Here is a 21,206-nt window from a genome sequence, read left to right on the forward strand (position 1 = left end):
CCAGTTAGCTCCCTGTGGCCGAGGGCAAAGGCTTGCATGGACCCTCGCGTGGGTGTCCCCGTGTGTGTCTGGGTGTGTGTGTGGCTGTTTTTTTCCTGGCTTTGATGGGGAGGATGAAGTCAGCATCTTGGACGGAACTAGGCTCAGCTTCCTTCCTCTGCCTTGGCCCAAAGCCCCCAGAGCCTGGAGTGGGTAATAGCTTCCCTCTGATTGGGAGGACTGGGGCGAAGCACATGAAAGGGTGAGGAGGGAGAGTCTGAAACAGCATTATTTGGGGAGAACAGACTGCACAGAGGATGAATTTTCCCTCACATCCCCAGATTTTGGTAATTCCGTCTCATGGTTGTAGCCATTGTTCTTCCTATGTCTTATTCTTGGTTTTATGATTTACTAAGTATGGCCACCATAAGTATACTTGTCCCACAGAGTGGCCAGGAGCCCCTGGAGATGTGAGAACTCGAAGGATGGCTGTGGGGTGTTCTCGAAGTCCACAACTAGGAACAGATGGGATACGAATCTCAGAGAACAGAATGGGATTGCAAACATTTACAAGGTTACAAGGCATTTGGAGAAGCCACTGTAGGCTTAACAGATATAATTCCAGTTTCTGAGATCATCATTGTCTAAAATTTGATTTACCCCCTGGATTCCAGCTCTTGGAGGAGCTCCCGTCTTACATGTTGCATTTCATCAGTAAAGCACATTGCATCGCGCAGGTGCCTAATGAATTCTTGTCACTGTTGAGTTATGAAAAGACTGGGTGAGAAGGATGGGGAAAGGGAGTCTGGCAGGAGCCCCAGACCTAATGGTCAGAGCCGGTTGCCTTCACTGAGGTGTTTCAGGTGACGGTAGAAAGATCGGTGTTGCTGACAACTGTCCACATGCTCTGGCTTGTGGTCTCAGAATCCTAGGTCCAGGTGTCTTCAGCTCTGGGCGCCCATCCTTGAAAGAACCTCCATGTCCCTGTCCTGACCTCAGGAGGATATGGGAGAAAAGATACAGACAGGAAGGAAAGGAAAGACCAGGAGAAGGGAGGGAAGAAAAAGAATGAGGGCAATTAAGGGCAAGGACCTGAAGGAGAAGAGAAGGAATGAAGAGAGGCCAGGGGCTGTGATCCAAGGGAGCAGTCCCAGAGAGGGGGAAGAGAGAAAAACAGTTGTACTGGGCTTCCGTTGACAAAACACTTTCCAACACAGTGCAGGCATTTGATCAATCCCACTTTGTGGCTGAGGAAATGGAGGGTCACAGACATTAGGTGACTTGTCCAAGGGACTTTGCTAGTGGTGATAAAGGTGAGCCTCAACCCAGGTTTTCTGATTCCAAAGCATGTATTCTCTCCCCTTCCCCAGGAACAGCCTTGGAAAGATGCAAGGCTTAGGGCAGAAACAAATGAAGGGGCTTCTGGAAGAACTTGTTTGAGAGGGAAGGGTAGAAGATCTGGATTTCTAGAACTTTTTTTCTGCATTCAGTTGCTATGCAGATTTGGTAAGAAACCACCAAGTTTAAGATAGGGGACTCAACGTTCCACTACTGAGGGGTGGGACTGGGAGATGGTGAGGAAGGGGAGCTCAGAGAGAGGAGACAGCCTGACATGAGATGGAAGAGAACCACGAGGCTGGGGCTGAAAAGGGGGCCACAGAGCCACAGAAGGAAGGATTTGGACCCATAAAACTTCCTTTGCCTGGAGACGCGGGTGTGGGGAGAAGGGAGGGGGGAGGACATTTCTATCTCGTGACAAAAGAAAGTCACACAATTGTTTTGTTCTCTGCTCTGGGGCGGGTGGGCGCCTGTATTTACCAGAGGGACCGAGGTCGCTGTGGCAACCACACATCTGGGCCCCCGAATCCAGATGTGCTGTATCCAGAAGCCATAGCAGAACGATGAGGCAAGCATTAGGCTCTCTAGTCCTGGCCCCCACAGCTGGGAAGAGGACGGGGGATTGCAGTGGTGAAGGGGGAGGAAGGGGGAGAGGGCTGAAGCGGGGGAGAGGAGAGGAAGTCGCCCCACAGGACAAGGAATGTGGACAGAGGAACAGGAACGGGGAGGGGGTGGCATGAAAAGGGAGGAGTTGAGCACAGGGTCAGCAGCAGGAGGAGGTGAGAAGAACAAGTAAAAAGAAAGGGAAGAGAGAATGGAACAGGAGGGAGGGAGGGCAAAACACAAAAGGGACAAGAAACAACAAGATGAACATAGACTGAAGAGTCCAAAAGAGAAGGTGAGGGCTCCCAGTGGGACAGAGGGCAAAGAGAGGTGGGAAAGGAAAGGAATTTGGTGCAAAGAGGCAGAGGCAATGGGTCAGGGAGGATAAGAGGAACAAAAGGCCGGATCCTGAGGAAGGAAAGCGGCCCAACAGAAAGACAAAGTGGGCCTGGGACAGGAGGGGCCAACAGGAGGTGCAGGAGTGACAGTGGCCATACACTGAGGTGGCCTGGGATAAGGCTGTGGCTGCAGAGCCACATGGGCCTGGAGGGCGGCAGCCAGAGACTGACCTGCCTTCACCTTCCTGCCTTGCACACCCCTGCTCCATGCCTCTCCTGATCCTTTCCACCACTCCACTCACTGGGCCAATAGTGTCGACTGCCAGTTCACATCAAGGTGCCAGCTGTCCCCTGCCACTCAGCCAGATGCGCTGCAGGCCCCACCTCAGGGCCCCAAGTCTGAGATGCCAACACTCAAGCACTTTCCTGAGCTGGGGTCAGTACAGAGAGAGAGATGGGACAATGAAACAGTGATGAACCCAGTTGGGATTAAGAGTGGAACAGAGGAGGAAAGGACAGTGTAAATGGAAAGAGAAAGGTGTAAGGAACAAGGGACAGGTGCACCTTCCAGGGACCAGGCACTGTGAATATCTTTTACCCTTACACCAACCCTGAGAAGTAGGTAGGAGTATTCTGCTTTACAGATGAGGAAACTAAGGCCCCAAGTGTTTAAGTTACATATCAAGGGCATCCACTAATGAAAGGTAAAGCAGGGAATCCAACTCAGGTGATCTGTCTCCCAAATCCTTGCTCTTGCACTGGGCCTGGATAAGCCTCGAGGGATGTGGGGACAGGGAAGCCGAGAAGCTAGGGCTGTGCTCCGGAGGGAGGAGAGGCCTAGTTCCTGGGAGCCCTGGTTCCAGGTTGCCATAGTTACTCAGTCTGTTTTCACCCCAAACACAGTAATGGGGAGTGGGGGAGCCTGGCTAGACACGTGAGGTTCACCCCTCCTCCTTCAGGCCTGGGCTTGTGGCCCGGGCGGCCCCTGTCCAGTCATCTGGGCGTTGAGCCCAGGCCCAGCCCACGCCCTCTAGCTGACCCAGGACACTCCTGCAGGGCCAGGCCTGAGGCGCTGCTGGACAGGAGCCACCGATGGGATCCCCCCAGCTTGAGTGAGATTTGGCCCCTCACCCTGTCCTCTTCCCCTTCCTCCTAATTAGAAGCACAGCCTTTCCTGCCAGGTCAGTTCTCATCCTTTTCTTTCACCTGGACTCACAAGTCTCAGTCTCCCCAAGTTTAGGGCTAAGAAGATGCTCTTGAACATCTCCCCTTCCCTCCAAACACTGCCCCCTTCTCCACTGTGGCCCCTCCTTTCTGGCTCACAGCCTTCTGGCCCCAGCTCTGCTGTTTGTTCAAGTTGCTCATCCTGGAAATCAAGGGAGGGGAGGGAGAACCTGCTAGAATGCAGGAGACCCAGGGACGCTGCTTACCCCAAAGGGCGTGGGGCCCCCTGTCCTTCCTGTTTACTCAGACACATTCCAGGGATCTGTATCCTCAGGGCTGTCATGCCAGGAGACATCCCATCCTCATCCCCCCCGCCCCCCGCCGCTCCCACCACTAGACACAGACATGCCCCAGTGTTGTAGGGGCGGGGACAAGGGAATGACATGAGGTCTGGGATCCCACACCCATCCCACCCCAGAGCCAGCTATGTCTTCAGTGCTTGGTTGTCTGATATACTGTCAGTACAGAAGCCACTTTCCCCCAATTCCCCGTCCTGAGCCAGGAAGGCAGTCACCATTCCTTCAACTCCCTCCAAGTTGTTTATTTAATAATAAAAAAGAAGGTATACATATACATAAACCTGATCTCCCACCACCATCCCTCCTTTACTCCCAGTAACTAGCTCCAAAATGTAAAAATGTCCCTTGTCCCTCCCGGGGACCAAATTCCCACCTCCACCCCCTAAACAGAGAAACAAAAGAATAAAGAGTGTGCAGGAGTCCACCTACCCCAAAACTTAATCTCGAAAGAAGCAGGAATTAGGGGTTCAGAGAAATGAGAGGAGCCCTATATTCCCAAAAGGGGTGAGAAGAGAGGTAAACCCCCTCACCCCCAAATAAGGGCTTAACCCCACACCCTGTCTTTCCTTTACCAATTGCCCCAAGCCCAGGGATCAGAGAACTTAGAAAAAACCCACTTGGTCACCCCCCACCTCCCGTCCCCCACCACCAGCTCTAAGTCAGTGTGAGTTGCACAGGTCAGGGGTGATTGAGGTAGAGGGGGTGGTGGGAGGCCTGGCGTGCCTGGCCGGCTGCAGAAGCTGGCAAGGGGCCACCTGTGGCATTGCCTGGGGTCGAGGATGGCTGTTTTCGGAGCGAGGGAGGCACCGTGGAGGTCTTGATGTGAATCACCCGGGTGTCCATGACCTCACACTCGATCTGCATCATCTCCTCATAGTCTCCTGGAGCCCCCCGGCCTGACAGGGTCTCTGTGAGAAGGAGAGAGTTAAGAAAGAGGAGAAGCGCAGGCAAACAGAGAGGAAAAAAGTAGAGGTGGGCAGGGAGGGAGGGGCAATGGTGAGGAGACGGTCCATAACAGGAGTTGAATGAGAGGGTAGGGATGGGGTTGGTGCAGGGAGAGGAAAGGGGCAGGAAAAGCAAATGACATCGATGAGTCACAGAGGACACATATGATTGAGGTCACAGAGGAAAGGACAGCAAGAGAACACAGAAGGTGAGAATCTGGCCATTCCCAGCTCACCCCCTCTGCCCATACCTCCTTGAGCACCGTCACCAAGGGATGGCCTGCACCCTCGTCTTCCTCCCATGTCTCCTGCATTCGGTTTTTCTCTCCATCCATTTCCTGCATCTTCTCATCCAGGAGTCTAGTCTCTCTCTGGAATGGCCCACTCCTCTCTCCACTTCCCCCTCAGCTCCTCATGCTGGATCTCCCTATCAGAACCTCCCCATTCCTCGATTTCAGGATCCCTCCCCAGATCTGGCAGGGAGAGAATTACCATTGGGGGCCATGGCAGGCATCACCAGGGACATCTTGGGCCGAGAGGTCTTGTTGTGGCTGATGGCAGGGAGCAGCAAGTGGTCCTGAGAAACAAAGGGGCCGGGCCAGAGGGCTGGAGGAAAAGATGTGGACAGGCTCTCCCCACCTCTACTCTATAGCCTCAGCCTGAAGACAGATTGCTGGAGAGCGCAGGGTGACAGGGATGGGGCAGGGAAGGACTCACCCTTCGGAAGGACACAACATAAAATGTGTCTTCTCGTCGGTCAATTGCATCCAGGAACTCTGGCTGCGAACGGTCTGGGTGGCGATATAGCTGCAGTTGGCCCGCAGAATCCCTAGCCAGGAGGGGAAACAGGATTTGGGAGAAACTAAGCCCCATGCCCAGTCCCCACCGGGTAAGATGGGAGAGGGTAAGAGAAAAAGACATGAGACCCCAGTGGATGAGGGAGGCATAACGCCATTGGTGGCAATGATGACAGACACAGGATAGCTCCTGGGAGTGTAGCTCTTTAGAGTGAAACCTCCCTTAGTAACAGACAAGCACCCTCATAGACTCACCTTTCTGGGGGCCCAGGGGGTTGGGTGGGAACTGCCTTAACTGGAGGCGACTTCTTCCAGAGCTGAGACTTCTGGAAGGAGAAGTATCTAAGGATTTGAAGAGGGTGAAGGGAAAAGGGAAAGAAGACAGACGGCCCCTGGAAGCTGATGCCACCTCACACCCACCCCTCCACTTCCCCCAAATGATCCCTCAAACCTCCACAATGAGATGCTCCCTCAAAATCCCCAGGACATTTAGTCTTCCAGTGGCCTTCCTTGAACCAGCCCTAGCCCCTCCTACCTGCTTCTCCTGGGCCCTCTGGGGGATCTTCCGCCGGCCTCTCTGGTGACGCTGGACCCAGCCGCTCAGCTCGTCCGCAAGCCTAGGGAAACAGAGGGGTAACACCTCTGTAAGGAGCCAGAGCTCCCATTTTCCACAGGAGAGGGAAGAGAGGGCAGGGAGAGCTGGTACTTCAGGACACAGGGATAGCCAGGCCGCCTGTGGAGGGGGCCTCAGAGGACAGGGAAGATGCCCCAGCTGGGGATCCCCCACACCTCAGGGACTCGGTTCGGTTGAAGTGCCGGCAATCAGAGGAGAGGAAGAGCTGGTCCAGGTCTCTCAGCAGCAGATCCTTGGCACTGCCCCCGGGGAAGGCTGTCAGGTTCCTGGAGTGAGGCAGCGGGGAGGCAATGATTAGAGGCTACCCCACGCCCCTCCCCCAAAAGAACAGGCAACGATGGCAGGAGAACTCTGGTTCCCCTAGGAAGAAAAAGTAAGTTTTGGAGAGGAGATACACTCAGCATCCCCAAAAGAGAGAGGGCCCTCTCCTTACCTGAAACTTGGCCGGCCTGGGGGGCTGGGCTGGGGCTCCGCAGGGCCCAGGGAGGAACCCTGGAGGGGTTCAACTCCATGAACCGGCTCTTGCGCTGAGAACTCCAGCAAGTGTCTCCGGGGTCGAGGCTCCTCTCCGCTCATCCGAGGAGAGAGGGGAGCTGGAGGAGGGTCACTGATGCTGAGGATGAGGAAGGATCGAGTAAGGAATTCCAGCTTGGTCCAGGGGCTGGTTAAGATCATGGGCTCTGCAGAAAGCCTGCCTGGCTTCCAATCTATCCTGCAGAGCGAATCCCTTCATGTGTACAACGGGAATGAGAACCATCGCTACCTAATAAAGCCAGGAAGCACGAGGAACTCAGCAAGCACTTAAAAGTCACTATCTTTACCATTGTTATTACCACCATCTGCTCCAGGACACACCATTTGAGAGAAATGATGGAAGGAGAAGGGACTGGCTGGATGCCCCGTGGGTGCTGAGGACAGCTGTGCTGCCTGAGTGTAAGTGGAATGAAAGGGCCTGTGCCAAGGCAGGCAGGCAGGCAGCTGTGAGGGTGGGCTCTACCCAGAAGCTTTGGGGGAGGCAGGGAAGGTCTCACCTGACAGGTCCAAAGTTGAAGGCAATGAAAAGAAGGAACACCATGATGCAGACCACCTTCCTGTTTCCAGACCCTAACTTGAGCTCGCTGTTCTAAGGTGAGAGAGAGAGATGAGAGAGGGGGTGAGTCATCCCCAAGGAGTCTGCCTGTATTCCCAGGAGCCTCCCTGGGACGGACCATCTTACTTCGGCCAGCAGGGCCTCCAGCCGCCGCCGGAGGGCAGCATTCTCCCTGCGGAGCTGCTGGTTGTCGGCCAGCACAGCCTGCAGCCGAGCCTCCAGCCCCTGCAGATACTCTTTCTTCTTCCTCCTGGACTGGCAGGCCGACTCCCGGTTCTTGATCATTCGCTGCTGCCGCTTCAGCAGCTTTGCCTAGGGTACCGGGAGGATCAGAAAAGGAATGACAGAGGGGTGGGAGAGGGGAACTATGCCTCCCAACTTCAGGAACTGATTACCCAATGCTCACACTGGCCACTCTATCCCCTTCCTGACCTCTACCGACACAGCCAAGACGGGTTATTCCTCTCTGCTAAAACGTTCCACAGAAGGAGCCCTTCTCTCAACCACTCCCTGCTCCTGTCCCTCAGAGCTGAGAGAAGTCAGACTGTAGAAGGACTTCCTCCATCCTGGTTCCTGGTGCAAACTCAGTTCCTTTCCTTGGTGGGTGGGGTCTTCCTTCCTCTCAATTCTTTTTAGGGCCCACACTTTAACTTTGCCATAGTTAAAGAACACTTTACCTGGTTTTCCCCTAGGAAACAGCCTCCCTCTTCCAACTACTGCCACAACCATAACATAGTATGGGTCCCCTGCCTTAGATTTACTGACACCAATGCCATTTCTCCATCTTCAGTGTTAGCAAAACTAAGGATCCTAAAATTACAGAGTTGATACTCATATATAAACAGGGATCCACTCTGACCTTCAGGATCATCTATGGCTTTGCTTCCTCACTTTTCGATCCCTCCTCATTCCACAATTCTCTCTTCCATGGCAGACCTCCTCCCCGTTACTAGTCTTACTCCTCTCCTCCCCAGTACTTACATCCACTTCAGGTGGGCAGGAGTTCCCAGGCATAGGAGCTGGAACAATGCTCTTCCTCTCAGGCCTTGGAGCAGGGGGGGCCGGCCCCTCAGGCTGGACCCGAATAGCACCTTGGATGAGGACAACTGGTGACACTGGGGCAAGTGAGCAGGAGAAGGAGGTGAGAGCTGTTCTTGTGTCCATACCCGTACCTGAGCACCCAAGGGCTGGGAGCCTCAATGGCTGTGAGCTCCCCGAGAAAGTCAATCCAGTCCGGCTCCTTCTCTCCTATTTTAGTACCTGGGGGTGGTTGGACAAGAGGCTGCAAAAGGATGGTGGTGCTAGGAGGCACAGCTCTGGGTGGCATTGGGACAGTGGTTATCACCACAGGTTTGGGCTGCAGCGGTGGCTTCCGGGTGGGCAGGGTTTTGCCTGAAGGAAGGGAAAAGGAAGAAAGGAAGGAATGTCAGGACTAGAGGCCTCTTGCTGGGGATCCCAACATATCAGCTTGCCCCATTACCTAAGGAGCCATCGGAGGATGGGCCCATGCTGATCTGGACACCTCCAAGTGGGGGGCCTAGGACATCCCGCAGGAGACACCCTTGAGGGGATGGTGACTCTGTCTTCACTTCTAGTACCTCCTCTCCTATAAAACCCTGTGTTGGGCATTCCAAAAGATATGTGAGTCAGGAGGGATATCAAGGAGAAGGAGCTGAAGAAGAGAATGCTTTCATACCTCTGAGAGGCAGAAGGAGCTCACTGGAATGTCTGGAGAGAGTAAGAAAGGTTGATGCTCACCTGGTTGGGGGACTCTGCTGAGAGCAGGGAAGCCTCAGAGTTGATGGAGGAAGATGGAGAGACAGGCTCTAGCTTGGTCTGGACATCTGTGGGGTGTCAGGATAATATAAAATGCTGGGTATCAGATAAACACTGAAGGAGAAGAGGATTAAGATAGGGGATGGAAGACATGGTCCTTCCCCCTTGTACCAAAAACTAAGACTATTCTGGCCCTAGGCATGCAATCCAGAAGGCAGAGAACTATGGGGTTGCTGACCTGCTGGCTCTCTTCCTACCTCTTTGCCCAGAACTTTCCTTTCTCCTTCACTGGCTCCTGAAGCTGTCTCTATGCTGACAGCAGCCAAGTCTGAATTTCTACCCTTGACTGCTCCCCTGTGTCCCAATCCTGACTCCCAAGGTGCCTGCTGGTCATTCCTTTCTTGTGCCCCACCACCCACCCAAATTCAAGCTGGCCTTAAATGGGGCTCACAGCTTGTCCCTTCACACAAATTCCTTTTTTACTCCGTCAGGCTCCCAGGCACCAAATCACAAAGCCTCAGTCACCTCTGAGCCTTCCTGGCCTGTGTTAAATCCATCTGTGAGACTTGCTGGTCACCCCATGTGGGTGAAATAAAAGTCATCTGAGGGCCAGATTCAACCCCAAGGTCAACAGTCTGCCGCTACCTTTGGTCCATACAACTCTTTTGGGTACTTAATTATAGAACTGCCAATATTGCTATTTAAAAATTTCAACTTATGTTTATGAATAGGTAATATACTCACAAAACTCCAAAGGACCAAAAGGTAATTCAGTGAAGTGGATCTCCTTCCCTTTCTTGTCTACCAGCCACCTGGATCCCTCCTCAGAGATGATCACTATTTGATTATTAACCACGTGTTATGACACTCATGAGACTCTCCAAAAGCAAAGATTATGTTTTATGCTTCCTGTCTATCAAACTGATGGGTAAAGCACAGGCCCTCAGAAGATAACCTAAATACAAGGGGAGAATCGACTCCTTTGCAAAGTCCTCAACAGTCAAGGTTTATATCCTTATCTTGTTGGCGAATGTGATCTGTTTCTCTCTCCAAATCCATTTTCTATACTAATCTGCCCTGCCCTGAGGCTGGGGAGGAAAACAGAATGGACTGCATCACTGGGCTCCCTTGCCAAAGACAGGCAGTGCCAGGAAACCCTGAAGGCGCTTTGTAATCCACAACAGTGAATTCAGCACATTCCCTGGCCTGGGGGCTCGTGCTCTTGCAATACCTATCTGCCCTAGCATGAAACTCTGGCATCAAATCCTACACAGGAAGTCACTGCAATTCTTCCATTCTATGTCATTCTTTCTGCCTCTTTTCAGAATCCAAGTATCTTTCTTGAGGAACTATATCCAGTCCTGCCTCTCCATGATCCATTCTCTTTACTCTGTCACCAGAGTCAGCTTCCTAATCACACTGTTCTCCTGCTCGATTCTTCAGTCTCCCAACTGCCCATAGGATAAAAGCTAAGAGTCCCTTAGCACGGTTCTCACTTGGCCTGTAGCCTCTGCAACTTTCTTGCCATTTCCCACTCCCTCCTCACATCCACTCTGAGGAGATACAAGCTCCCTAGATACACACACACACACACACACACACACACACACACACACACGTGTGCGCACATGCCACAGTCCCCACATTCATCTTGTGCCTAATTTCTATGTGTCCTTCAAACTCAGTTCAGGAAATGTTTCCTCCAGGAGCACATCACTGATCCAGCCCCAATAGGGTGAGCTGCCCCTCTTATGAGTTTTCATGGCACCTTGCGATGTCTATCCTGGAGTTCCCACACCTGCAGCAACTGGTATCTGTCTTTCCCCTCCCTCCACACTACAGGATTCTTGGGTCAGCATGATGCTCACATCTTCTTCATCTTGCATTCCCAGCACCCCGTCCAGTATGTGGCATGGAGTAGGTGCTCTATAAATGTTTACTGGGTAAACACCTAAGAGTAAATAAACTTAGTAACACTTAGTGAAATAGTGCAAGTAATGTTAACTGTAGGATCTAGGAGTTGAGTATATGGAATTTCAACTTTTCTGTATGTTTGAAAATTTTTTATAATAAAACTTCAGGGGTGGGAAATAAATATGCCCTAAAGTACTGTCCATAAGTTTTTTAAAAATGCAAAGCAACGGGGCCGGGGCAGGGGGGACAGGTGCCTGGGTGACTTAGTCAGTTAAACGTCTGACATCAGCCAGGTCATGATCTCAGGGTACCTGAGTTTGAGCCCCACATGGCATCAGGCTCTTCCGGCTCTCCTCTATCAGCACAGAGTCTGATTCAGATCCTCTGTCCCCACTTTCTCTGCCCCTCCCCTGCTTGCTTTCTCTCTCTCTCTCTCTCCTGCTGCCTTGGTAAAGCCCCTCTCCCATCTACCCTGCCTTGGTAAAGCCTGGGGGTGGTAGCAGGCTGTTATTACCTGAGGGGTCATCAGAGGTGGGACCCACATTGATCTGGACCGTTTCAAATGGGGATGTTGGATCATCTCCTAGGAGGCAGAGTGGGGGTGCCAAGGACTCTGTCTTCACAACCAGCACCTCCCCTACAGCAGGGACCTGGGTGAGAGTTGGGTGAAGTGGTGGGGGGTCAGAAAAAATAAAACAAGGAAGGTGTTGAGAGCAAGAGTAAGAACAAAAGTTTTTACTAATTTTTGACTAGCTTTTACTAATTACTAATTATTTGACATTCTGGTTTTACTGAATATCTCCTTATGCTGTCTCTGGCCCCTCGTTTTCTCTATATTATTCCCGGGAGGGTTGATGAAGTCTCATGATTTCAAATATTGCCTTAGAATGGACAACTGGGGTAAGAGCAATTTCAGAATTCTCAGCAGTTAACAACTCTCTTCTTCCTGGCCCCACCATGGCTGCCACATATCTCTATTTATTAAAATGACTCCATCTTCACTTACAGACAACCACAGAGGAGACATGGAAAATGAGGATATTAAAGAAATCCAAAGGCACCACTACTACTCCATGACCCATAGCACACAAAACATTTTCTCAGCACCTATGCATGAAGGGACTGGAACACCATCCCTGCCACAAACAGCAGAAGGAAGGAGATGGTTCTCTCACCTGGCTAGAGGGCTCTGTGGAAAGACGCGATGATTCAGAGCTGAGGGAGGAAGAGGAGCAGGGGGAGGACGGCTCAGACTTCACCTGAAGATCTGGAAGAAAGGGGTTGGGGAATAACCAGGAAGCAGAGCCTGAAGAGTCCAAAACGTGCCCAAAGCCTTGGAGGTGAGGATCCCCTCACCTGGGGCAAAGGGGAATGAACACATAAGGGGCTGAAGGAAAGAGGAGTGCACAGGCACTTATGAAGAGGAGGTGTGAGGATATAGGGGAGTGTGTAGTTCCTGGAAAACAGTGGAAAGAGAGGGTTTTGTAAGGATGCAGGAATCACAAGGGATATCTTACCTGGAAAGATAGGCAGGGGGTCCCAGGGTGGCTCAGGAGGGCTGACATCCATCCCCACGTCCAAGGAACTGCTGCCAAACTGAATAAAGAAGGACATTAGACGGCAAGAATGTGAAGGCAACGGCTTCATGAGCTCTGGCTTGGGGCTGAGTCCTTGTTCCGGGGCAACTCCCGACCCCCAAAGGTTAGAGACAAGGCTAGAGAAGCAGTACCGGGACATCCTGCTCTGGGCAACGGAAGAGCTGCGTCTGCTCCTCCGCGACATCATCTAAGCCAGTATACAAGGTGCTGTCTGCAAGAGATGAAGAGCATCAGGGGGTCGTCCGGTGGCCCAGCCTACAGATCTACACACAGCCCTGGGCCCATCCCTCATTGGCTCGGCTCGGCCAGACCTACCGCCCGCCCACTTGAAACGTGATACAGCCAAAGAACTTCAGCTCCTCCTTCCCCCACCCCGGAACAACTCGATGTTTCTGCAGGGAGCAGAGGTCTTTCCCAACTCCCGCATCCCCCCGAATGCACAACGAGCCCCCCTGCTCCGCCCTCTTTCGGGTGATGGATTCCGTATTTGCCCAGCCTTCCTCTATGGACCTCCGCTTCCTCCCTGCGTGCCTCAAAAGCATAGTATGCCACAGCCCTCCTCCCTCCCCCAGGCCTCACTCCGCAGACCCCAGTCCTCCGGGCTCAGCAAGTTATCGGTGAAAAAACGTGTTGGGTCCGCAATCTCGCTGAGCAGCATCAGTTCCGCCATCTTTCCCTCCCGCCCCCCAGCCATGAGACGGTCCCCAAGACCCGCCTCTCCCCATCATCAACTAATCAGTTGACTCTTAAAAAAAGGGGGCGGGGTCCCGGAAGCTCTACCGACCAGTAAGAGACCTGGGTGCTGAATACTTGAGAGCGCTGGATAGGGTGGGCCAATGGGAGCACGGCAGAAGGACAGCACTCCCGCTGAACCGGGCTGTATAGTTTGCGCATGCGCCGGGCGGGACCCAACGAGAAAGCCTGGGAGATGTAGTTCCCGGGATTTAAAGGCCCGCCATCTCCCCCAATCCTAAATTCAGAAGTTTATGTATCGTCCATTTATCCTCGGATATGAATAAGCCCCCCCAAAATGTAGCACAGGTGATCATATGGCTTTTAATGGTAAAAGAGGGAAGGAGGCGCACTGAGTCCACTGTTACCTCCCCTAAGAAAGCAAAAGCTAGGAATGAATGGGACATGGCTGAAACCCTCCCTCTTGGTCCCCTCAAAATCTCACGGCATAAACCACAATTCACAGGTTCCTGTCTCTTTTAAGATTTAACTTTTAATCAGCCAAACATCTTGCGCAGACCCTGAGCCAGCCCTGCATCTTGTTTCTTCCCCTGAATGATCACCTTTCCCAGCTCTTCCTGGGCTGCCCGGTTTTTGGGGTCTACCGCCAGCACCTTCCTGAGGTCAGCAGTTGCTTTTTCAAGGTTCCCAAGGGCAGCCTGGGCAACCCCCCTTCGGTACAAGGCCTTTAAATGGCCAGGTTCCCGCTCCAGCACTCGGTCACAGCTCTGGGCTGCCAACTGAGGCTGCCCTAGCAGCAACTGACAGGCAGCCAGATTGGCATGAAGAACAGTTCGTTCTGGAGGGCCGGGTGGGGGTAAAGTCAGCAGCAGCCGAAGAGCCCGTCCATAGCATCTGGCAGCCGCTTCAGGGTTCCCAGCTCGAAATAATTCTGTGCCCCTTGCACGTTCTTCCCTGGCCAAGGCCTCCTTCTCACTGGCCTCCAGCTCCCAGGAGTCCCTGCCCTGAGTGAAGGAGGCCAGTGTGAGCCTGAAAGGAGGTCCAGAGTGTTCAGAAAGCTGAAGCTCTGCCTCCTCACCTTGACACATGGACTCCAAGCATTTCTCTATGAGTTCCCCCCAGGTCCCCTCCCTCCATGGGCCTAACCCCATAGTTAGCTCGGTCCATCCCTCTGGCAGGCCTGACCCAAAAGGAAACCCAAACGCCAGTACCCGGCAGCAGGAGCCCAGCTTGGGTTTGTCCAAGCCATGGCCACGGATTATGATCTTTTTAACAAAGCTCCCATCCGGACAGTACCAGAGATCAGAAGCTTGAAGGGGCTCTGGCATCTCACTGGTTGATCCACGAGACTTAGCAGAGTTTCCTTGAAGTCCAGCGGCCAGTTTTTCAGTTCCTTGAGAATTCTCTAGAATTTGGCTGGCTTGATTTGGGCTCACTCTCAGCTCAAGGATTTCAGTAGGAGGGTCTGGGGACTGCTGCTTGATCTGGGTAGTTGAATCAAGGTTCTCCTGGGGGTTCTTTTCCCATTGTTGTTGCAGTTGAGAGGTGTCCTTCTCTCCCACTGGATTGACTGGTGGCATCTCCATTTGGCTGCCTGGTCCCTTCCACCGTGGGTGAATCCACCGTGGGTGAATAGTTTTGGTCAGAAAGGGGTGGATCAGTTTCAGGTCGGCACCTAAAAAGAACACCAAAACAATGGTAATGGCAGAATTCTTACTTAGACGTCCTTTTTGTCCTCCCCTGTCCTGGGACCCAGGCCCCCAGTCCTCAGTCTTTTTTTTTTTTCTTCCTCCAAAAATCCCTGTCGGACTAGAGCCTCCGGCCCACCCAAAACTAATCCAGAACTAATGCAGAACTATAAATTCCACAAATCCCTGCGGTTCGGGGAGCCGCCCCAACTACGGACACCCGATCGAGTCAAAAAGTACCTGGGCAGCCGAAACGCCTAGCCTGGTGGCAATATCCGGACCATTCGGATCACCTCTCCTTCCGAAGTTAAGTGCTTCCTGAGTACTGTCCTCAGAGTCTTGCTCCACGGGGAGAAGACGGCCGTGGGCCAGGGGCATCTGGGGACAATAACAGCTAACCCTGAGCCCGCGAGGCTGCGAATCTAATCAAATTCCTGTCAACCAATCCGGCGGAGGGAGAGACCTGGTTAGCCCGCCTTTTGGACGTGACATCATTCCCCGCCCCCCCCCCCCCCCCCCCCCCCCCCGCAACCGGGAAGCTGTAGGCCTTAGCAACCGAACCTGGCCGAATCAAACCGAGCTAGCGAGGTCCGACTGGTCAGGTCATTGAGACTAAAAGTATGGAGAAGTCCTGAAATGGGAGACTGGGGCTCAGGAGGGAGAGCGGGGGAATGACGGAGCTAGCGGTGACTGATGGCGGTAGCAATCTTTTTAGGTGAAGACCCCAGGCCCACCCGTGCCCTATGTTCAGGGCTCCCAGCCAGAGCCATCCAACCTACTCCTTAACCTATTCAGTCCAGGGTGCTGCAAGAGAAACCCCCAGGCCTCTTTTTCCTCATTTGCCCCTATGTCCTGGGATAGGGATTCCCTGGGATCACCTGAAGCTTCTTACCTGTTCCCTCATACTCATCACTGCCTTTCAAGTCTTCTTCCTGAAGAAATCTTAGTCCTTTTTAAACTTTGATGTGCATACATATCATTTGGGGAAACTTAAATCTCAGGTTTGGATTTAGGAAGTCTGGGTTGGGCCCTACATTCTGCATTTTTCTTTTTTTCTTTTTCTTTTTTTAAATTTACATCCAAGTTAGTTAGCATATTGTACAATAATGGTTTCAGGAGTAGATTCCAGTGATTCAACCCTTATGTATAACACCCAGTGCTCATCCCAACAAGGGTCTTCTTTAATGCCCCTTACCCGTTTAGCCCATCACCTCACCCACAACTCCTCCAGCAACCCTCAGTTTGTTCTCTATATTTAAGAGTCTCTTATGTTTGGAGTGCCTGGGTGGCTCAGTCAGTTAAGCATCTGACTTTGGCTTAGGTCATGATCTCATGGTTTGTGAGTTCAAGCCCCGTGTCAGGCTCTGTGCTGACAGCCCAGAGCTTAGAACCTGCTTTGGATTCTGTGTCTCCCTCTATCTCTGTTCCTCCACTGCTTGCACTCTGTCTTGCTGTCTCTCAAAAATAAATAAAAACATTAAAAAAATTTTTTTAAGTCTCTTATGTTTTGTCCCCCTCCCTGTTTTTATATTATTTTTGCTTCCCTTCCCTTATGTTCATCTGTTTTGTATCTTAAAGTCCTCATATGAGTGAAGTCATATATTTGTCTTTCTCTGACTAATTTCGCTTAGCATTATACCCTCAAGTTCCATCCACGTTGTTGAAAATGGCAAGATTTCATCCTTTTTGATTGCCGAGTAATACTCCATTGTATATGTATACCACATCTTCTTTATCCCTTCATCTGTCCATGGACATTTGGGCTCTTCCCATACTTTGGCTACTGTCGGTAGCACTGCTATAAACATTGGGGTGCATGTGCCCCTTTGAAACAGCACATCTGTGTCCCTTGGATAAATACCTAGTAGTGCAATTGCTGGGTTGTAGGGTAGTTCTATTTTTAATTTTTTGAGGAACCTCCATACTGTTTTCCAGAGTGGATTCACCAGTTTGCACCAGCAGTGCAAAAAAAGATCCTCTTTCTCTGCATCCTCACCAATATCTGTTGTTGCTTGAGTTAATTTTAGCTATTCTGACTGGTGTGAGGTGGTATCTCATTGTGGTTTTGATTTGTATTTCCCTGATGATGAGTGATGTTGAACATTTTTTCACATGTCTGTTTAGCCATTTGGATGTCTTCTTTGGAAAAGTGTCTATTCATGTCTTTTGCCCATTTCTTCACTGGGTTATTTGTTTTTTGGGTGTTCAGTTTGATAAGTTCTTTATAGATTTTGGATACTAACCCTTTATTTGATAAGTCATTTGCAAATATCTTCTCCCCTTCTGCCGGTTGCCTTTTAGTTTTGCTGATTGTTTCCTTCACTGTGCAGAAGATTTTTATGTTGATGAGGTCCCAATAGTTCATTTTTGCTTTTGTTTCCCTTGCCTCCAGAGACATGTCAAGTAAGAAGTTGCTGTGGCCGAGGTCAAAGAGGTTTTTGCCTGCTTTCTCCTCTAGGATTTTGATGGCTTCCTGTCTTAACGTTTAGGGCTTTCATCCATTTTGAGCTTATTTTTGTGTATGGTGTAAGAAAGTGGTCCAGGTTCATTTTTCCGCATGTTGCTGTCCAGTTTTCCCAACATCATTGGCTGAAGAGACTGTCTTTATTCCACTGGATATTCTTTCCTGCTTTGTCAAAGATTAGTTGGTCATATGTTTATTGGTCCATTTCTGGGTTTTCTATTCTGTTCCATTGATCTAAGTGTCTGTTTTTGTGCCAGTCTTGATGTTTACATACTGTCTTGATGATTACAGCTTTTTAATACATCTTGAAGCCCAGGATTGTGATGCCTTCTGCTTTGGTTTTCTTTTTCAGGATGGCTTTCGCTATTTGGGGTCTTTTCTGGTGCCATACAAATTTTAGGATTGTTTGTTCTAGTTCTGTGAAGAGTGATGATGTTATTTTGATAGGGTTTTTAATTTTTTTTAATGTTTATTTATTTATTTATTTTTAAAAAATTTTTTTCAACGTTTATTTATTTTTGGGACAGAGAGACAGAGCATGAACGGGGGAGGGGCAGAGAGAGAGGGAGACACAGAATCGGAAACAGGCTCCAGGCTCCGAGCCATCAGCCCAGAGCCTGACGCGGGGCTCGAACTCCCGGACCGCGAGATCATGACCTGGCTGAAGTCGGGCGCTTAACCGACTGCGCCACCCAGGCGCCCCTAATGTTTATTTATTTTTGAGAGAGACAGAGACAGAGCATGAGCAGGGAAGGGCAACGAGAGAGGGAGACAGAATCTGAAGCAGGCTTCAGGATCTGAGCTGTCAGCACAGAGCCTGACGCAGGCCTGAACCCACGACCTGAGCCGAAGTCGGTCACTTAACCAACTGAGCCACCCAGGCACCCCTACATTCTGCATTTCTAACAAGCTCTTGAATGGTGATGCTGCTGGTCCATGAACCACACTTTGAATGATATGATTCAAGAATAACCTCATCCCATTCTCCACCCTTGCTCTGTGCCCCTTCAGTTGGTCCTGTATTTTGTATATATAACTAGCATAACCTGTTCCATTGGGCGTGTCACTGGATGGAAAACTGGTCCTCTTCCTCCTCCTAATAAAAGAAGTAGGTCCCACACAAAAGTGTGATTCAGCCTTGCTTGACCAGCTCCCAGCACTGGCTGGGCCACCACAGCTCTTCAGAGAAGGAGAATCCCATTCTCAGTACTTCACTTTGGCTACTTCTTCACTTTACTCTCTAACAACCTACCATTGTGTCCCAGACTACAAAGACCATGCCAGGACAGCCAGGAGGGGAGGTAGTTTCCTCATTAGGCACAGAATTGTGTCAGAACAGTCCTCTCCATTTTGTGTTGAGACTCAGGTCATTAACCTAGACTTTTTCTCAAGTTTTACTTCTGGGTTCTGGGTCAGAATAAACTTAGTCCACTGCTATCTTTTCCCCTATGGCTAAATAGTCTGATTCTTGTAATCCCAGGCTCCCTTGTAAGCCCAGGCTCCTATTGAAAATTAATCCACATTTTCTCCCTCTCTCCTTCCCCCTTTCCATTTCTAGGGTTTTTTTGAAAAGGCAGGAAGTCTAGAATGAGTCGCAAAAGTTTGATTACACCCTAATCCATGGACAAAGTTTGCTAATTTGTGTTGTATGCCTTAACTGAGAGGGCCACTCTGATGACCCTTCAAAGATCAGCTTCTCTCAGTGAAAAGAAACTGTATTCTGCTACAAATGTATTGCTTTGTAATGTTCTCTTATTGTTTTGTGTGTGTATGTTTCAGTTCCAACAGACTCGAGAGGGCAGAGGCCTTGTCTCTATATTTTTGTGTTTCTCCTTCCTTCCTTCCTTCCTTCCTTCCTTCCTTCCTTCCTTCCTCCTTCACAAATGCTTATTGAGCACATGCTATGTTCCAGACAGCATGCTAGGAATTGAGGGTACATAGATGAATGAGATAGACACAGTCTCTGCTCTCATGGAACTTCTAGTCCGTCAAGAAAATAGTAATTACAGTAGCACGGAGAAGTGTGAGATGCTATGAGAGTGGATGAAGGATTAGGAGATATTCCTTAGGGATGAGACATTCTTACTGACATTCAAAGAATGAGTTAGAACTACCTCTCAGTTCTATAGAACCCATATTGAAAACCACTGAATTAAGTGGTCGACTTTGTCTCTTCAGGTGATCCCCTGTCACCATTGTGACTATAAAAACAAATACAAGCATAGGCACATAAATTCCTAAAGAAAGTAATCCAAATCATCCAAAATGAAAATATTTTTGTATGTTTTTAAAATTTTATTTATTTTTTATTAAAAATTTTTTAATGTTTATTTTTTGAGAGAGAGAGACAGAGGGTGAGCAGGGGAAGGGCAGAGAGAGAGGGAGACACAGAATCCAAAGCAGGAGCTGTCAGCACAGAGCCAGACATGGGGCTCAAACCTACAAATTGTGAGATCATGACCTAAGCCAAAGTGGGACACTTAACTGACTGAGCCACCCAGGTGTCCCGAAAATATTTTTTTAAATAAATAAAATTTGAATTTCATCAAAATGAAAACACATTTAAATTTTATGTAAGAAGACTCGGAATTCTCAGAGGAGGAATCCATGGATCTTTAGGTTTCCCAGGTCTCAGCTTGAGAAACAGAGGAGTAGGAAGGGACAAAGATGTGAAGACTCAGAAATGGGGAAAAGCATAGGTTCTTCCCCAAAGTGTTGCTGCATGAATGTTAACTGACTCACTCCTTGCTCTCTCCTGGTTCCCTGCCCCTTGAGCCTCATCATGCGGGGGCTCCGCTCTCTAGGGATAGTCACTAAGGAATGGGGAAGAAGTGGGGAAACACGCTAGGAGGATTATATCCCCAGGCCTGACTAGAGAACATGGGATCTGAGTCTGAGGAGGACACAAAGAGGATGACAAGTGAAAATTTGCTTACCTGTTGGGGTAGAGGCTTGGACTGAAGAGTGAGGAAGGAACACTGTTTCTCATCTTTCTCTTTCCCCTAAAGATTTGAGAATGAACTGGAAGAAGAGCAGCCTTGAGGGAAAGAGATGAAAAGGAACTTTCTTCTCCAAGTGACTAGATTCAATCCCAACCTCCCACTACAAGTGTCTCCTGCTCTCCCTCTTCTTTTGGTGTTTCAGGGACTAACCTCATAGCACCAAATTGTATGGGTGCTTTGGAACATGACTTACCTTGTGTCTAAGACATTTCTCCTGTCTCAGGTGAAAGGGATGGGAGGGAGTAGCACACAGGAACCTCTGGAAAGAAAATGAGATCATAGGAGACTCTGTGTTAAGAAAGTCAGAGAGACATCTTGGGAGAATGGAAGGACTTGGGGTGGGGGTGGGGTCACTGCTTTTGCAATCTGTGATTATAGACAATAGACCCTATTCTGGAATAATTCTTCCTTCATCCAAGTCATTATAAAGGACATTTAATGCCTTGTTGAAGATCATTCTGAGGGAAATCTCCACATATGACAAGTTTGTGAGGATTTACCTGTAAATAATTGTTTTTAAACCCCACCTGGTGTCATTTCTGTCCTGTCTTTCTTCTTTCTTCTTTCTTTTTTCTGAGTCATCTCTTTTCAAGGTAACTCAGAGTATCTGGCCATATTCTGGTGCTCTCCTTGCCCTATCTTATAAGGGCATTTGTGTGTGTGTGTGTGTGTGTGTGTTTTAATTGAAGGATAGTTGACACACAATGTTACATTAGTTTCAGGTGTACAATGTAATGACTGGACAAGTCTATATGTTATGCCACGCTCAACCACAAGTGTAGAGCCCGTTTGTCACTATACAGTATTATCGTAATAGCATTGACC

General features: G+C 50.1%; 2 protein-coding genes across 10 annotated transcripts; both read right to left on the bottom strand.

Moving 5' to 3' along the window:
• Window positions 1-4,002: 4,002 nt before the first annotated feature.
• On the bottom strand, window positions 4,003-13,275 carry ATF6B (activating transcription factor 6 beta). Of its 9 annotated transcripts, none has more exons than XM_043571890.1 (19): window positions 13,123-13,270; window positions 12,666-12,745; window positions 12,454-12,532; window positions 12,112-12,203; window positions 11,451-11,586; window positions 9,767-9,859; window positions 9,005-9,090; window positions 8,727-8,862; window positions 8,507-8,638; window positions 8,228-8,361; window positions 7,373-7,558; window positions 7,188-7,279; window positions 6,590-6,769; window positions 6,312-6,422; window positions 6,058-6,139; window positions 5,778-5,848; window positions 5,443-5,554; window positions 5,218-5,302; window positions 4,003-4,689 (listed from the first exon to the last, which is right to left on the bottom strand). In XM_043571890.1, the coding sequence occupies exons 1-19, from the start codon at window positions 13,226-13,228 to the stop codon at window positions 4,460-4,462; spliced, it is 2,223 nt and encodes a 740-aa protein (XP_043427825.1). In that variant the 5' UTR covers window positions 13,229-13,270; the 3' UTR covers window positions 4,003-4,459. The 9 variants fall into 9 exon arrangements, with proteins under 9 accessions (XP_043427825.1, XP_043427824.1, XP_043427823.1 ...); XM_043571889.1 differs by having other exon boundaries at window positions 13,114-13,262; XM_043571888.1 differs by having other exon boundaries at window positions 5,778-5,845; window positions 13,114-13,238.
• Window positions 13,276-13,739: 464 nt separating this feature from the next.
• Window positions 13,740-15,358, bottom strand: FKBPL (FKBP prolyl isomerase like). Its single transcript, XM_043571897.1, has 2 exons — window positions 15,156-15,358; window positions 13,740-14,902 (listed from the first exon to the last, which is right to left on the bottom strand). Exon 2 carries the CDS (start codon window positions 14,811-14,813, stop codon window positions 13,764-13,766), a length of 1,050 nt encoding a protein of 349 aa, XP_043427832.1. The 5' UTR covers window positions 14,814-14,902; window positions 15,156-15,358; the 3' UTR covers window positions 13,740-13,763.
• Between the last annotated feature and the right edge of the window lie 5,848 nt (window positions 15,359-21,206).

This window comes from Prionailurus bengalensis (assembly GCF_016509475.1).
Source record: "Prionailurus bengalensis isolate Pbe53 chromosome B2 unlocalized genomic scaffold, Fcat_Pben_1.1_paternal_pri B2_random_Un_scaffold_46, whole genome shotgun sequence".
Lineage (NCBI taxonomy): Eukaryota > Metazoa > Chordata > Mammalia > Carnivora > Felidae > Prionailurus > Prionailurus bengalensis.

Excerpts from the sequence above, each read along its gene's own strand:
- ATF6B (XM_043571889.1), bottom strand. The coding sequence starts at position 13,228 with ATGGCTGGGGGGCGGGAGGGAAAGATGGCGGAACTGATGCTGCTCAGC. Across the intron at positions 8,863-9,004 it reads CAGCAGAGTCCCCCAACCAG|GGTTTTATAGGAGAGGAGGT; the intron begins GTGAGCATCAAC and ends TGCCCAACACAG. Across the intron at positions 4,690-5,217 it reads GCCTGCCATGGCCCCCAATG|AGACCCTGTCAGGCCGGGGG; the intron begins GTAATTCTCTCC and ends TCCTTCTCACAG.
- FKBPL (XM_043571897.1), bottom strand. The coding sequence starts at position 14,813 with ATGGAGATGCCACCAGTCAATCCAGTGGGAGAGAAGGACACCTCTCAA.